General features: G+C 37.5%; 1 protein-coding gene across 2 annotated transcripts; it reads right to left on the bottom strand.

Annotated features, from left to right (window-relative positions):
* Nucleotides 1–639: 639 nt before the first annotated feature.
* Nucleotides 640–15,462, bottom strand: LOC114372179 (acylamino-acid-releasing enzyme-like). Of its 2 annotated transcripts, none has more exons than XM_028329624.1 (18): nt 15,299–15,462; nt 15,065–15,222; nt 14,673–14,991; nt 13,986–14,210; nt 13,695–13,913; nt 13,537–13,605; nt 12,683–12,821; nt 11,751–11,902; nt 11,574–11,656; nt 11,365–11,486; nt 11,193–11,271; nt 10,291–10,468; nt 2,868–2,928; nt 2,585–2,707; nt 1,731–1,928; nt 1,260–1,328; nt 1,047–1,123; nt 640–962 (listed from the first exon to the last, which is right to left on the bottom strand). In XM_028329624.1, exons 1-18 carry the CDS (start codon nt 15,445–15,447, stop codon nt 899–901), a joined length of 2,484 nt encoding a protein of 827 aa, XP_028185425.1. In that variant the 5' UTR covers nt 15,448–15,462; the 3' UTR covers nt 640–898. The 2 variants fall into 2 exon arrangements, with proteins under 2 accessions (XP_028185425.1, XP_028185426.1); XM_028329625.1 differs by having other exon boundaries at nt 15,065–15,219.
* Nucleotides 15,463–15,794: the final 332 nt, after the last annotated feature.

The raw sequence follows: 15,794 nt of genomic DNA, 5'->3' as shown, positions 1-15,794 counted from the left end.
CTAATACTTGTTATCCCAACAAAAATCACGTTAAACCCACATCTACTTAAAATTAATTTTATAAAACCACGGTAATCTAAAATTAATTTTATAAACACTCATCCAAACACTCAATAGCCCCTCATTGACTAAAGCTTGTATTTCTTTTCTAAAGTATGTCATGTGCTTCAACTTCGCATTTGCAAAAATTGGTGTGCAGAATATTTAAGGGTGGATAATTAAGTGCTTGTTTGCATTGAAAGCCCAATGGAATTTGGCCTCCGTCGCTTTTGGAAAATTTGTGTTGAAAAGTGTGATTTTATCTGAAAACTGTGCTACCCCGTTGGACAAATAAACCAAACAGAACCTTAATCAGCAGGCAATTTCACCCATTAGAACCAGATCAAGAATGCAAATGACAAAAATCCTTGAAAAACTTATTAGTCATTAGTTGTTTTAAAAAGGGCGCCAAGGCCGAGTAAATATGGTTATAGCATTTTAAAGAAAAAGTGGCACTGCAAGTGGTATAACTTCTGCATTTTGATAAGAAAATACCATTCCTCCTTGTCGAGCCTCTTCCTCTGGACATCCAATGTTAATGAAGTTGGAAGATCAACATAAAAAACAATCAATCCTCGGTTCACACAATGCCAAAGAAAATTAACTATAAATAATGAGAATTTTATTATATTTAAGTAATCAGAATGTCTTGTCTTTTTCATAACCCAAAGCTAAAATACATCCTTCAGTGAACCAATTTTTTTATTAAAAATTAAAGATAGCAATAACAAATACAGTGTGTTACCCTTTCTTTTTCAAATACAAAATGCACTCTACCCCAATAGCATTAATATTAAGGGAGTCAAATGATTCAATCGCTAGCCTGGAAGGGAGTCAAATGATTCAATCGCTAGCCCGCTCATTTGCAATACTTGTTGAACCACATCGCAATGTTAAGGTAGCTTTCAAAGTCGGATTGTGGCCTGAATAAAAGTTATAAGCAAACTATATTATTTATTACGATTCTGATTAGCCGGAAGAGAGATGTTTATGTAAGATTTGTTTACCTTTCAATTCCATGAACATCATTTGGAAACACAATGACTTTAACCTGTACTCCTTTCTCCCTTAAAGCCCGAGCATACTACAAATATAAACAATATGGTTTTATTTATCTATTATATTGTTCTATCACATTATTCTAGTTTAGAAGGAAAAATCACATAAGAGTTTTCAGTCATTTGTTGAAGCTCATAAATTGAGTGAATCATAATACTTACTTGTAGTCCAGTCGAAATTGGGACACGGAGATCTTGGGCACCTAGTAGAAAAATCGTTGGTGTTTTTACCTGCAGATATCAAAATATAAATTTGCAATGCAAGAATTTAACAGCAATCAGCATGGGATATTATCAATAGGCTTCAACTTTAGTTTTAGTATGGCGGATGCATTAACATTGAGAGCAGTTAGTTCTCTGGATAGTAAAACTTAATCAAGCAATTCAAAGGAATGAGAGGAAAGAATGAAATAAAATAACATTCTAAGCAAGAAAAGTTTCAGTGCCAATGAAAAATTTATATAGCTAATGTCCTAATGCAATTGTTCAAAATATTAAGCCTTAACTATTCCTTGATGTTGGAATTGCAGGCTTGTACGATTTATTGTTATTTGCTAGTCACTTGCAGCATGCTTAAAATTCATAGCAATAACTGCAATTCAATATATCAAAACCTTATTTGGGTGTACAGACCTTTGAGAGGTGTGCAATAGGAGATTTGCTATAAAATAGTGTTAGATCTTCTGCTGAAGGTGCTTCAGTAAACTTATCTCTCCCCTTTGTACCATAGGTCTCCACATAGCACCAATCAGGGATATCAGTTGTACCAACCATCAGAGCAAGGTTACATACAGGATTTCTAGCAGCTGCTGCAACAAATTTCTCTGGTGCCTACGGCAATCAAAATGACAAGATAAAACAAAACCATAAGAGAATTGTAAAGGCCAAAACTTTAAGCAGACAGAATGGCACCACTATTAAAGTGAATATTAATTCTGCAAACTGTGTTAATAGCTAATACATATAAACTGTGAGGTTTGTATATTAAAATTCAATGTGTTTCTTTTTTATATCATCCAATGTACGTATATTATTAAAATTAATTACTTAAATTCTTTTCTTCCATTGAAAAGTTACTTCTAATGCCAATTAATTATAAGTTGAATTTATTGTTCCATGCTATAATTGATGTAATAGTTCAGCAAAAATTTTAAAAAACAAAACCGTGTTTCTTGAAAATGTTCAAGAGATTCAGGACATCAATAAATGTTGGGGTGGTTCAAACCCCCTTATGTCCAGGTGCATATGTGAAATCACAACTATTATGTTTAAGTTGTTATAATAATATCAATCAAACAATTAAAAAATGTCTGCTACTAAAAATAGATAAGCAGCCTCAGCACTATAAACTACTAATTTCATTTCAATCTTCAGCCCAGGTAATTATGTGCCAAAGACCTTTTTAAATAACTTTATTATAAATCCAAGGTTCAACTATCCCAATAACTGATAAAATCAGAATTCAAAAGTAGCAGTATTAATTGCACCTGGCCAATCAAGTGGGTTGTCAGAAAGCCACCATGTGAGCCACCGAGGACTGCAATCTTTGAAGGACTGGCAAGTCCCAAGTTAATGACGTGATCAATAGCAGTGAGCACATCATTGACATCCTGCATATAACAAATTATGATCAAGATTCAACCTCATAAAAAAAAATATGGCCATAATATGACAATAGTTTTGGAAATTGGAACTTGCTTTCACAGAAGAGCTGTTGTTGGATAAAAACTATATCAACTAAAGAAATTAAAAGAAAAAATCACCATGTACCTGAGATCCAGCTTTCCCTGGAAGAGATTGCAAGGCTTCCTCACCAAATCCTAATGAGCCTCTGAGAAATATTATCATGTAAGAAGCTTGGAACAGACTAGAACTAGATATATCTTCATCTATAATTGGATATCTAAAGAGGCTTTTTGTGCTGCGAGACCATACAGGCTATCACATTAAGTGTGCCGACAATATTATTCTTTTTTTTTTTTTGCTGATCAAAAAAAAAAAATTATTCTTTTTTACATTAAAGCATTTAGCATACATGAAATAACAAACTTATTGTTAAAATATTGGGGTTAATGTCAGTCTTATTTTTAGCAGGCTTGGGCTTGCACTAGTAACACTAGTACAAAACCTCATAATTAGTATAAAACTATAAATAAGATAGGGTATTGAATAATATCATCAATCTAATCTTATTATTCAGAGTATCATTTCTATCGGTCAAAAGCGCTTATAATTTGTTGAGGGGGAATACATCGGAAGGGACAATGGATGCAGCTTTTGTTGAGGATACAAAAAAAAGAGAGAGGAGAGATGACAGTGACATCTCACTGCTGCCTTCTGAATAAGGCTTACAGATTAAGCTACCAAACAAAGCCAAAATACAAAAGAAATATTCAACATTCAACACTCCCCCTCAAGCTGGAGCATATAAATCATATGCACCAAGCTTGGAACATATAGTCTGAATTCTGGGTCCTCTTAGGGACTTAGTCAAAATATCCGCTGGCTGGTCATTAGAACCAATGAACTCAGTGACAATCTCCTTGGACAGAAGCTTCTCTCGAATGAAATGACAATCAATCTCTATATGCTTAGTCCTTTCATGAAAGACTGGGTTTGAGGCAATATGAAGAGCAGCCTGATTATCACAATACAACTTCATTTGCAACTCTTCACAAAACCTCAATTCTTGCAGAAATTGTTTAATCCACATGAGTTCACAAGTAACCATAGCCATCGATCGATATTCAGCTTCTGCACTAGACCGAGCTACAACCGTCTGTTTCTTGCTTTTCCAAGAAACAAGATTTCCTCCAATGAAGACACAATAGCCTGATGTAGACCTCCTATCCATGGGACAGCCAGCCCAATCAGCATCACAATATCCTGATAATTGCGTATTACCTTTGTCTTCATACAACAACCCTTGTCCAGGAGCTCTCTTAATATACCTCAAAATACGCATGACAGCATTCCAATGGTCCAAATGAGGATTTTGCATAAATTGGCTAACCACTCCCACAGCAAAGGAGATATCAGGTCTAGTGATGGTAAGGTAAATGAGTTTTCCCACAAGCCTCCTATATCTCTCGGGGTCAGGATAAACTTCACTTTGATCTGCCATGAGCTTCAAATTAGGATCCATAGGACTTTCAACAGGTCTACAATTTTGCATACCTGTTTCTTCTAAAATATCAAGGGCATACTTCCTCTGAGAGATCACAACACCATCTCCTGATTGAGCCACTTCAATACCAAGGAAATACTTCAAAGATCCCAAATCTTTGGTCTGAAAATGGCTGAATAGATGCTCTTTTAGCTGGCTGATCTTAGTAGCATCATTCCCTGTAATCACTATATCATCAACATAGACCATTAGATAAACACATTTTCCAGGAGATGTATGACAATAAAATACAGAGTGATCAGCTTCACTTCGTTTCAGTCCAAACATGTGAACAACATGACTAAATTTACCAAACCAAGCACGAGGAGATTGCTTCAACCCATAGAGAGATCGATGAAGCTTACACACAAGGCCATACTCCCCCTGAGCAACAAACCCAGGTGGTTGCTCCATATAAATATCCTCCTTAAGATCACCGTGGAGAAAGGCATTCTTAATATCAAGCTGATGGAGGGGCCAGTGACGAATAGCAGCCATAGCAAGAAACAGACGAACAGTGGTGAGTTTGGCGACAGGAGAGAAAGTATCACAGTAATCAATGCCATATACCTGTGTGTAGCCTTTAGCTACCAAACGAGCCTTAAGCCGATCAACCTCACCAGTGGGCCCAACTTTAACAGTGTAGACCCACCTACAACCCACAGGGGTCTTACCAGGGGGAAGAGGAACAAGCTCCCAAGTACCATTATTTTCAAGGGCCTGCATTTCATCAATCATAGCCTGTCTCCAGCCAGGATGATCAAGTGCCTCACGGACAGTGGAAGGAATGGCAAGGGAAGACAATGAACAAACAAAGGAACTGTATGAAGGAGACAAACGGTGATAGCTTAAGAAATTATAAATAGGATGAGGATTACGAGTAGAACGAGTACCTTTTCTGATGGCAATGGGCCAATGTGAATCAGAATGAGGAGAAGAAGTGGAAGGAGAGGGCGGATCCATGAGTGGAGGACTGGTTGAAGAAGGACGAGAATCACTAGGAGAGGCTTCAGGTACTGGAGATCCAATCTGCCTTGTCCTGTGTTGATCTGTAGTCAGAGGTGGTAAGATGACTTCAGGTGAATTTGGTGAGGAAGATGGAACAATACTGACATTTTGGCCTGAGTTATCTAGGGGATAAGGAGAAGGAATAGGAAGAACTTCTTGAAGAGATGAAGAATGGTCCACGGAGGGTGAAAAGAAAGGTGTGTCTTCAAAGAAGGTTACATCTGCAGACATGTAGTATCGTCTCATGGTTGGAGAGTAGCATTTGTAACCCTTTTGAAGACGAGAATAACCCAGGAAGACACATTTGACTGACCTAGCAGAGAGTTTATCTAAACCAGGAGACAAATCATGAACAAAACAGGTACAACCAAACACTTTAGGAGAGACATGAAATAAAGGATCATGAGGAAAGACAAGTGAGTGAGGAATTTGGTTTTCAAGAGAAGAAGAAGGCATCCGATTTATTAGGAAACAAGCAGTAAGCACCGCATCTCCCCAATGATGTATCGGAACATTCGAATTTAGCATTAGGGAGCGTGCAGTTTCAAGAAGATGACGATTCTTCCTTTCTGCAATACCATTTTGTTGTGGTGTGTGAGGACATGTGGATTGATGTAAAATACCTTTGGAAGACAGAAAAGAAGAAAGATCATGAGAGAAATACTCTTTAGCATTATCACTTCTGAAAATTTTAATTGTTTTTCCAAATTGATTCTCAATTTCATTGTAGAATGACACAAATATAGGCAAAAGTTCAAATCTGTCTTTCATTAAATAAACCCAAGTACATCTGGAGAATTCATCAATGAAGGTTACAAAATATCGAAAACCAAAAGATGTAACACGACTTGGTCCCCAAATATCAGAATGAATGGTAGAGAAAGCCGAGTTACATCTTTGTACAGTTTGAGGAAATGACGACCTGACATGTTTTCCTAGTTGACAAGACTCACAATCTAAGACTCGAAGATTCTTAAGACTAGGGACCATCATCTTCAATTTTGATAAACTTGGGTGTCCTAGACGATCATGCAAAAGTTTGGGTTTTGAGATTGCAAAACAAGACCCAGGTGGACTGGATTCCAAATAGTAAAGTCCTCGTGATTCATGTCCTTCTCCAATCAGTCGCCCCGTCCCATGTTCCTGAATAACAAAAGAATTAGCAGTAAAGGTTACTGAACAATTTAACGAACGAGTTAATTGACTTAGTGAGATTAAATTATAGGGACACTGCGGAAGGAATAAAACAGAGTTTAATTTCAAGGAAGGAGACAATGAAACTTGACCACTTCCTTGAGACGCAACCTTGGAGCCATTAGCTACAGTGACGAGGTGAGGAATTTTTGGTAAGGAAAAGGATGAAAAGGAAGACTTATTACCAGAAATATGGTCAGAGGCACCTGAGTCGAGTATCCAAGGACTAGGACCTTCAATTGATTGAGAGATACAAGCTGTTGAAAAACATGGTACAGATGAGGATTGAGCTTGGTTGCTGGGTCTCTCAGATTTGAGCTTCAAATACTCCTGATACTCCTCATCAGAGAACTTAGACTCTGCTTTCTCTGATCTAGAAACCTGTGCAACCTTGTCAGGAAACCCATGCAACGAATAACAATTCTCTTGGGTGTGACCCATCCTCTTGCAGTAGGTGCAATGAGGACGTCCACCCCTTCCATTGCGGCCTCCTCTGCTGTTGCGACCGCCTCCTCTACCACGTGATGCAACCATTGCTGACGTCTCCACACTATCAGTAGGATTTTCATCCTTCGATAAGTGAGGCACACGGAGAAGCCTAGTGATGAGAGAATCCATGGATGGAATCTGATCCCCAGCGAGTACTTGATCACGAACATGATCAAAGTCTGAGTGTAAGCTTCTCAGGATAAGAACCATGTAAAACTTGTCCAGTTTCCTGTTCACTTCTTCTAATGAATCAGCCACAAGAAACTTTCTCAGCTCTTCCACGGCAGCCCGAGCCTTAACCACATGAGCAATCATGTCATGGCTGGTTTGCTTAAGGGCTGTAACCTTCATGGTTGCATCAAATAAGCTCTGAATATCATTGGCAAAAATTTCTTGAGCCTTCTTCCAAAAGGAACGACACGTTTTAAATGATCTAAGGATATCCAAAATATCCGGCTCAACTGATTGCCATAACACAGCACACAGTTGATAATCAAGCTTCTCCCATTCGGCTCTTTTGTCACTTGAAACAGAATCGGAAGCTTTCTCCAAGTGGTCATGGTGTCCTTGACCAAGAAACCAAAGTTCTACGGAAGCAGACCATGAGGGGTAATTTTTCCAATTGAGTTTAGCAGCTGTGATGGTTGGAGTCCCGGAGAAGGAGAAAACAGGTCCAGGGGAAGCCATTTTGACCCACAAGGTGAAACCCTAAGGGAGCAAAAAGGTGGAGAGAATAGGGCTGTAGCGTTCCAGGTGACGAAACTGGAAACTGAGGGCTGGAACGGACTCAGGAGAAGCCGACCAAGAGAACGGCGGAGGCGCGGCGCGATTCCGGCGCCGGGACGGCGGCGCGTGCAGTCCACGCGCCGGAGGACGCGCGGGACGGTGGCGGCGCGTGGCTGCTCCGTTGCTGACGCGAGTTGGCCGGCTGGCTCGCGCTTCCCAAGGCGAGCCTAACCCTGGCTTCGCCGGAGAAATGGCCGCCGGAAAGTGACGGCGGCGGCGGCAGACGGCGGCGGTTGCGGCGGACGGTGGCGGCGACAGCGGCGGGCGACGGCGGATGACACCTGCTCTGATACCAACTTGAAATGAAGGTGAGGAGGAGTCAAAACCTCACTTTCTCTCACAACTTTATTAGATTCAAAATGTTACATATATATAGGATACAAAAAAAAGAGAGAGGAGAGATGACAGTGACATCTCACTGCTGCCTTCTGAATAAGGCTTACAGATTAAGCTACCAAACAAAGCCAAAATACAAAAGAAATATTCAACATTCAACAGAACTGTGGAAATTAAAGGTACCAAGCAAATTCACAGTTTTTGCATGGAGATTACTCAGGGATAGATTACCAACAAGAAGAAACCTACAATCACGCCAAATTGTGATAAATGATGGGCGATGCCCTTTCTGCAACCTTGAGGACGAAGACGCAGGGCATTTATTTTTCCACTGCAGAAAAATTATTCCCATGTGGTGGGAAGTTTTGTCTTGGGAGAAACTTGTGGGTGCTTTTCCACAAAACCCAAAACAGCACTTCCTACAACATATGAATGGTCTGGTTGATGGAATACGGGTCAAGAGATGGAGGTGTTGGTGGCTAGCTTTGACATGGTCCATATGGCACCATAGGAACAAAATAATATTCTCTAATGAAGCTTTCACCGGCAACAAAGTCATGGATGATGCATCTTTCTTATATTGGACATGGCTTAGAAGCTTTGAGAAGGACTTTGACAAACTATAATCACTGGTCCAGTAATCTTAAATCAGGTTTTCTGTATTAGCTGAGGAAAGAAATGTAGGTCACACATACACGATAGGCTTCTTTTGTACCCAGACTTGGGTTCCGATCAAGACTACATCAAGTCTGAACTGGAACCTTATGTCTGCTGTCCTAATTTGTATCATTAGTACCTCTGGTACTCAGATTAATATACATATATTATATTTTTGCTGATAAAAAAAAATATTATTGGGGAGAATATGACGCTTAAAAGGTTTATGCTATAACAAATGATCTACTGCAAATAAAATGAAATGTTTAATATAATAATAACTTTGAGGTGGGGAATAATTGAATATCATTTGGAAAAATTATCCAAACACCTCGTGTACAATTCATTATTGATAGGATATATCAGTTTAAGCCACCTTCAACAATCACATAATACTCTAGGCTACCATTACAACTCCAAGTTACATCATCGAAAGGAATCCCTAAAAGGTGAAGTTTTGAGAATCTATGACGAATACAATAAAGGCTTGAATTTTTGTGTGCACCTTATAAGTCATAAACATGGAAACCAGAGAATTTCATGTTTTGAATTGTGCTTTTTGATAGATTAGAGGTTTATATTATCAACTAACATTTCACTTGAAACTAGAAAGACTTAAAGTAGGAAACTGAATAGTAATTTTATTTCTAATCTGATGGCTTTTCCACCCAAAGCAAAAACTTGAGTGTCAAATTGGATCTCCAGAGTCTAACAAGAATCATCCAGATATGGATTTCTACACTTGTTCCATATTATGGCTAGATTTTTTCAGAAAAAAAGAAGAAAAGATCATATAATTAGGGACTTTTCAGACACAGGAAAAGTGCAAGTCTCCTTGGCTTAAATACTTTTTAATGGTCCTAGCTCACTCTTGTGTCAATTTCTTTCGTCATTTATTTCCTTTCTTTCTATGTATGGCTATTTTTCAAAATAATTATTATGTTTCAAATCATTCTTAATCCTAAGAAGAATGAGGATTTTGCTCTTGGTAATTTGATGTCTAAGAATATTGTGGGAATGGATATTTCCTTTGGAACCTCATAACTTAAATGATAGGAAATTAGGTCTCTTTTTTTATATCTCCATGACTCTATTATTCTGTCCCTTGGCCCAACTGAAAGAATGTGGTTTCTTGATCCTTTTGTGGCTTCTCATGCAAATATTTTTTCATATTTCAAACTTAATCATTGAATAGGGTTACCTTCCATTTTGATAAACCACTTTGGAAATCCAAATCTCCCTCTAAAAATCAGGTCTATTATTTGAACCATAGTGCTTAATAGAATCAACACTAATTACTAATGAATAATGATATAATGCAGGTTTATAGGCCATATATGGCTATTTCTTTTATGTGTTATGTGTGGTTGCAGCTCAGAATCAGTAAAAGTCTCCTAGCACTTATCTGCATCATCATCAGTGTGAGAATAAGAATCCATCTCTTGATCCACTACTATGTAAAGAATCAACAGGAATATGATAGAACACATCCGACTTGTGAATTGAAATTGTATAGCCTAGATCAAATGCTTGAGCACCAAGGAGGATACCATTTACCTGTAGTTCACAATTAACAAGCTATATCCAAGGGAAGAAAGATAAGCCAGTGGCTTTGAAAAGCTTGACAATGAGACAGTGTGTGGTCCCCCATGAAGAACTACAATTAGTGGATCAAGTGCATCACTTTTCTTAGTTTTTGATGACACAAATATAGCTTCATATGGTTGACTAGCACCTGAAATTGAAGTTGAGATAACAAAAAAAAAAAAGTAATTCCTTAAGAAAAATCTGAGTATAACCATATATTGTGCAACCAAAAGGTGAGCAAATAAATATCTTTGTCTTTTTAATTTTTTTAAAGCAACTCAACTTTATTATCAGTTTGAAAGCTTTTAGGTATGATCAAGATCATCTAACTCATCAAATGATTTCAATATGATATAGAACAAAAAAACTATTAATTCTATGTTTACCGTTTATCCATGCAAATTCAGCCACACTTAACCCTACTATCCATAAACGAAAAAGTCTCAGTTCTACTATAGTTTCTCCATGTTCATTTTCAATTGTTTCTCACTTTATGATTTAACTTCTCTAAATTTCCATTTCAGCACCTCTATACAAGTTGTCCTTTTATTTAGAGCTTAATTTTAGTCTTCATGAACTAATCAGAAACACTTTTTCTTTACTTTTGATGAAGGGCAGTTGGAAGGTACAGAAGAATGAATAACATTTCTCTTATAACACAATACACAACATTAGATATCCAATAAAATTATTTTGGTCCCTTCTTGCTTAAATGTTCAATTGTTTTTGTTGCAGAACTATTATAGATACCATGAACCAAATAATACCATGGGATGATTACTCTAGAAATTTGTGGTAAGCAGAACATAAGAGCTATATTAAGGTAAATCTGTGCATTTAATCAGCCAAAAGACTCCAAATAAGCCAAATACCTTTTGTTAAGCTAGCAGAAATATCCTTGACTGAGATCTTCATTATACTGAATGTAAGAGAGGAGATCAAGGATCTAACCTGTAGCCAAATTTCAATGATACAATTTTAGCATGTAGGACTATTTCTTTTAATTGATTCGAAAAAATGTTCCAAAAGGAAAATTAACAAAACCTTGTCAGAGCATTTAAATATGGGATTTGCGACATCTGACCAACTCCATTCTTTATTATTAGCTGCCTTCTTAACAATGGCTCCATACTTGATTTGAGGAACATCTACTGGACTGCTAGAAACTGTATAAAGTTGAACAAGTTAGAAAAAACTAACATGTGTCAATACTCCAATAGTCTAGGTCAAATTGAGCATCTAATGGTTAGTACCAGCAAGAATATTGTTCCCATCCAATGCAAGGAGACTCCAAGAGAAGTTTGAGTCAGCAGGGGTGATACGCAATAGTTCTCCACTATATTTGATGAAAAATGTATAGACTTGATCATCATGCTTTGCATAAAGGTTTACACAAACATAACAAAAATACTTTCTACTGTCATAGCTACCTCAACACATTGATGGAAAGTAAAACTTGACTGCTGTGCCAGATAGATGCTATAACCAAAGTGTAGCCATCAGAAAGCCATGGATCACTAAGGATAGTTGAACAGTAAAGCCCAGGGAAGCCACCATCCTCAGCAAACAACACAACTGGAATCTTAAAAAATTGATACAAAATAAAAACCAAAATTTTTAGTATAAGTTTGGGAGAAGATAAAAGAACAATATCATGTAGTCAACTGAGTAAGTTTGATTTGGAGAGTTCACAGTTTGGGTCTTGATGCTGCCTCAGCCAAATGAGAAGCTGAAACATGATCTTTCTGGAGCAGTAGTCAACTGGTATTTGGTTTTTTAAAACATTGCTAACAGCTAGAATTCCTAGAGGCCAGTACAAACAGTCTCATCAACTTGATACTAGACATAGGTCTATGGAAGTAAGATATCCATCCCATTTAATATCTTCTATGGAGATTGAAGCCAGGATTCAGAAACAACAGTAAGAAAGAAAATTAAGTTATACAGTGTTGTATAAACTAACCACAGAGCACCCATTGGAAAAATTCTTTTCTTTCAGTAAAGATACTGAAACCAATTGCATAAAATGTAGTCCCAAGAAAAAGAAATTACAATGGCTGTGAGTAGATTTTCAACCAGAACAAACCCCCCATTCAACCATTGTAGAAAAAGGTTTAACACTTCATTTACAATCAAGGCATGTATTAAAAACAAACTTATCTCAATTCTCATGTAAAATCATAAACATACAGAAAGAGTCATAGTCAACATTTTATATTTTCCTAGGCATGTTCCTAAGCATAAGATAGAGAAGAAAGCACATACTCTTAAAATGAGCAAATACAAGAGAAACAGTAGATATATAGCTCAGTAGCATTTGTTCAGATTAAAGTTAAACTGATCAGGGAAAAAAAAAACTTACCACTTCATGAATTTTAGCTGATTTATAAAGCTTTGAATCTTCAGGCCAATCAATTCTATGAAGTGAATCAGTAGCAGAATGGACTCCAGAATCAACCGAGCTTCTTGCAGATACAAATACAAGAAACTTTCCATCTGGGCTGATAGAAAAATCATGTATAGAAATCAAATGCACATACTTATTACTAATTACTCATTGCTTAAATTTCTAAAAAAAGATGATAAAGTTCCATGTGTGACTAAAACTGATAAGTGATAATATGTACCATTTTAGGAGGTAACCTAACTTTCAGAAGAAAGTTTGGAATGATTTCAAATAGCTTTTGATCAGCATAAGTTCTCACACATCTTACTGAGGAAAAACTGATAATAGAGAATCTATGTTCCTTTCAGGGAATATATGCATCAAAGATTACATTCATATTCTCCGAATATTGGTGGAAGTTGGAACTGAAGTCTATAAAGCCTTTTCAAAAGGATAAAAATAAAAACAAATAACTTGTTAAAATGATAACTATTTTCTGGAAAAAGTTGTTTGTTCTGTTCTAACCACTATCCACCTCACCCTCAATGCCAAGTATTGCTCTCTGATTCTGGAGATTGATAGCCATAATAATCAATCACCTGAAGTCAGTAACCCCTTGCTTTCACCATTAGCTAACTTTCCTATCATCTTTGTCATCAACCTATATGTTATTTGCACACCAAAAGCTGGAAAACTAAAAAAGAAATTCTAACTTTTTGTGGGGGCATGAGGGTAACCTTGTTGCTCCAGCGTAAGAAATAAAAAATAAAAATAAAAAAGCAAAATGAGCCTGACTCTGATGTGTATTGGGAAAGTTAGTACCAGCTTACCTGAACCGTGGAAAGAAAGCGCTACTTATGGTTTGAGTTAGGTTAACAGCCTGAACATCTTCAGTTGAGCTACATCAGCACACCTTCATAATTTAGCACAACCAAACTTAACAAAAAAATACACTTTCCAAAGGAAAATTAAAAAAGAAGTGACGCACTGAATCTCAGTTTCATTAGCTTTTGACTCATGGTGTGGTGCTTTAACAACATATAATGCACATGGCCTGTTATAGCAGTACTTAATACCAAGCTTTCTTGTCTCAAATGTCCATCCAACAAAAACCAGATGTTGCGCAGAGCCTTCAGTTGATGGAGCCCACACAACTTGTCCGACACTCAAAGACTTGTCAATTCCTTTGACTGCTTGTACTTCTCCACTGTAAAATCACCATTTTAGTTAGCATTTCCTATCTAAAAATACATCACACATTATCAAATTAATAAAAAACCTGTTGATGTTGATGACAAAAGGCGCAGGCTGCCTCTTCCCTGCATATGTCTCTCCCCAGTCCTCCTCCCACTCCCCTTGGCCTTTCCAGGTACCACAATCCTTTTCTGAAGAACCAGCTTTCTTGTAGCCACCCAGATCATTGAATGTGGGCTTTGTAGGGGCCGGCTCTTCAGCTACATACGCTATACAAGTTTCATCCGAATTCCAAGAAATTCCCTCAAACCTACAACAACATAGAACAATTCTCCAGCTCATAAATTTTAGTTAGCTAGCAACAACAATGTCCTGTTAAGCACAAGTTTGGTTTAGCCATTTAGCTTAATTTGAATAAATAATTACTCAATTCCAAGCATGCATGGCAGTTTAATATTACTATTGCATCCATCAGACGTTTACAAATCAGTGAAGCACTTGAAAAAAATTATTGGAATAACTAATGAGAGTCTGAAATTAAGATCCTGTTTGGACAAACTTTTTCAGCACTTGTAAGAAAAGAAAATGAGAGGTCAAATAAATTGAGCTTCAGCTTCTCCTATAAGATAAATCAACTTATGCACTTAAATTTTATAAAGCTCTATCAGCTAACTTTTCCACAAGCTGATTTTTAGAAACACAATTCATTTCATAAGAGTTGATGAAAGAGGCTTATCCAAACAGAGTGTTAAACAATAATGAATTGATTTACCATCCATCAGTGTAGACAGAACCATGCTTAGATGGAGGGATATGGAACTCCTTTTGGAGTTGAGAGGAGCTCCAGATTTCGAAGCGGCAAGGGCCATCGCTCTCGGGATTTCGAACGATTAGAAGCTTGGATCCAGAAGGAGACGGAACCATTGCGGAGACTCCGGAAACTTGGATCGGAAACGGAGCCCACTGAAACGTGACGGAGGAGGCGTCGTTTTGTGTGAGAATGGTGGCGGAGACGATGGATTTCTTCCTCTTGTTGACCAAGAGGTTGGGTTGACTAACGCAGAACATTGCATGCGAAGAAGAAGCCGAGGCTGCAATGCAAAGCCAAAATGAAAATGAATCGTTGGAAAGAGGAAGAAGTGAAGCGTGTGATTAGTTAGTTACCGGTGTGAGTGTGGGATTTGAAGAGCCATGCCTTGTCGATGGCGGAAATGGCGGTGAATTCCAGGAGTAAGGTGGAGTGAAGTGCGTATTCTTGCTCCGCCGCCGCTGCGTCTTCCTTATCCATGGCTGAAACGGGTGAGGATGAAAACCTTCTGCTGCTGAAATGAAATGAAAATGAATAATGGATTAATATTTGTTAGTGGTTGTGAGATTAGAGAAAGTGACGTTACTTACCCAGTGAGAGAAAGAGAGAGAGGGGTGGGTGCTACTGATGATGATAAATAATTAAGATTAGGATTAAGAGTGGGAGAAATTCGGGGGAATAAAGTTGATGGTGATACTGCTACTGCTACACACCAATTAGCTACCCTGCTGCATGCCATTTATTTATTTATCCATTATCCCATATTGCCATTTATATATATGTCCCGCGTTGCGCGTTCAAGTCTATATATAATTTTATTTTATTTTTACAACAAGTATATTCTAACTAGGGATGGATACCCGGATGTACATACTAATCCGTTAAGCCTGAGAATAGTGTGGATAACCAACCTAATATTTTGAACCTGCATAATAATTCAAGATTTTAGGCCTGATCCGTTTAATCTGCGGACTTCATGGGCTTAATTTACAAAGTTTATGAACTTATTTGTATCAATTGAAGGTAAGAGAAAACGCCACTTAAAAAGAGAGAGAAAGAAGAAAACCTTCAAGAATATGGTATTCA

This window comes from Glycine soja, chromosome 10, assembly GCF_004193775.1.
Source record: "Glycine soja cultivar W05 chromosome 10, ASM419377v2, whole genome shotgun sequence".
Classification (NCBI taxonomy): domain Eukaryota; kingdom Viridiplantae; phylum Streptophyta; class Magnoliopsida; order Fabales; family Fabaceae; genus Glycine; species Glycine soja.
This window is presented reverse-complemented; position numbering and strand designations above follow the sequence as displayed.

Excerpts from the sequence above, each read along its gene's own strand:
- LOC114372179 (XM_028329624.1), bottom strand. The coding sequence starts at position 15,447 with ATGGCATGCAGCAGGGTAGCTAATTGGTGTGTAGCAGTAGCAGTATCA. Across the intron at positions 11,272-11,364 it reads TATTTAAATGCTCTGACAAG|GTTAGATCCTTGATCTCCTC; the intron begins GTTTTGTTAATT and ends ATTTGGCTACAG. Across the intron at positions 10,469-11,192 it reads TTCTGCTAGCTTAACAAAAG|GTGCTAGTCAACCATATGAA; the intron begins GTATTTGGCTTA and ends CTTCAATTTCAG.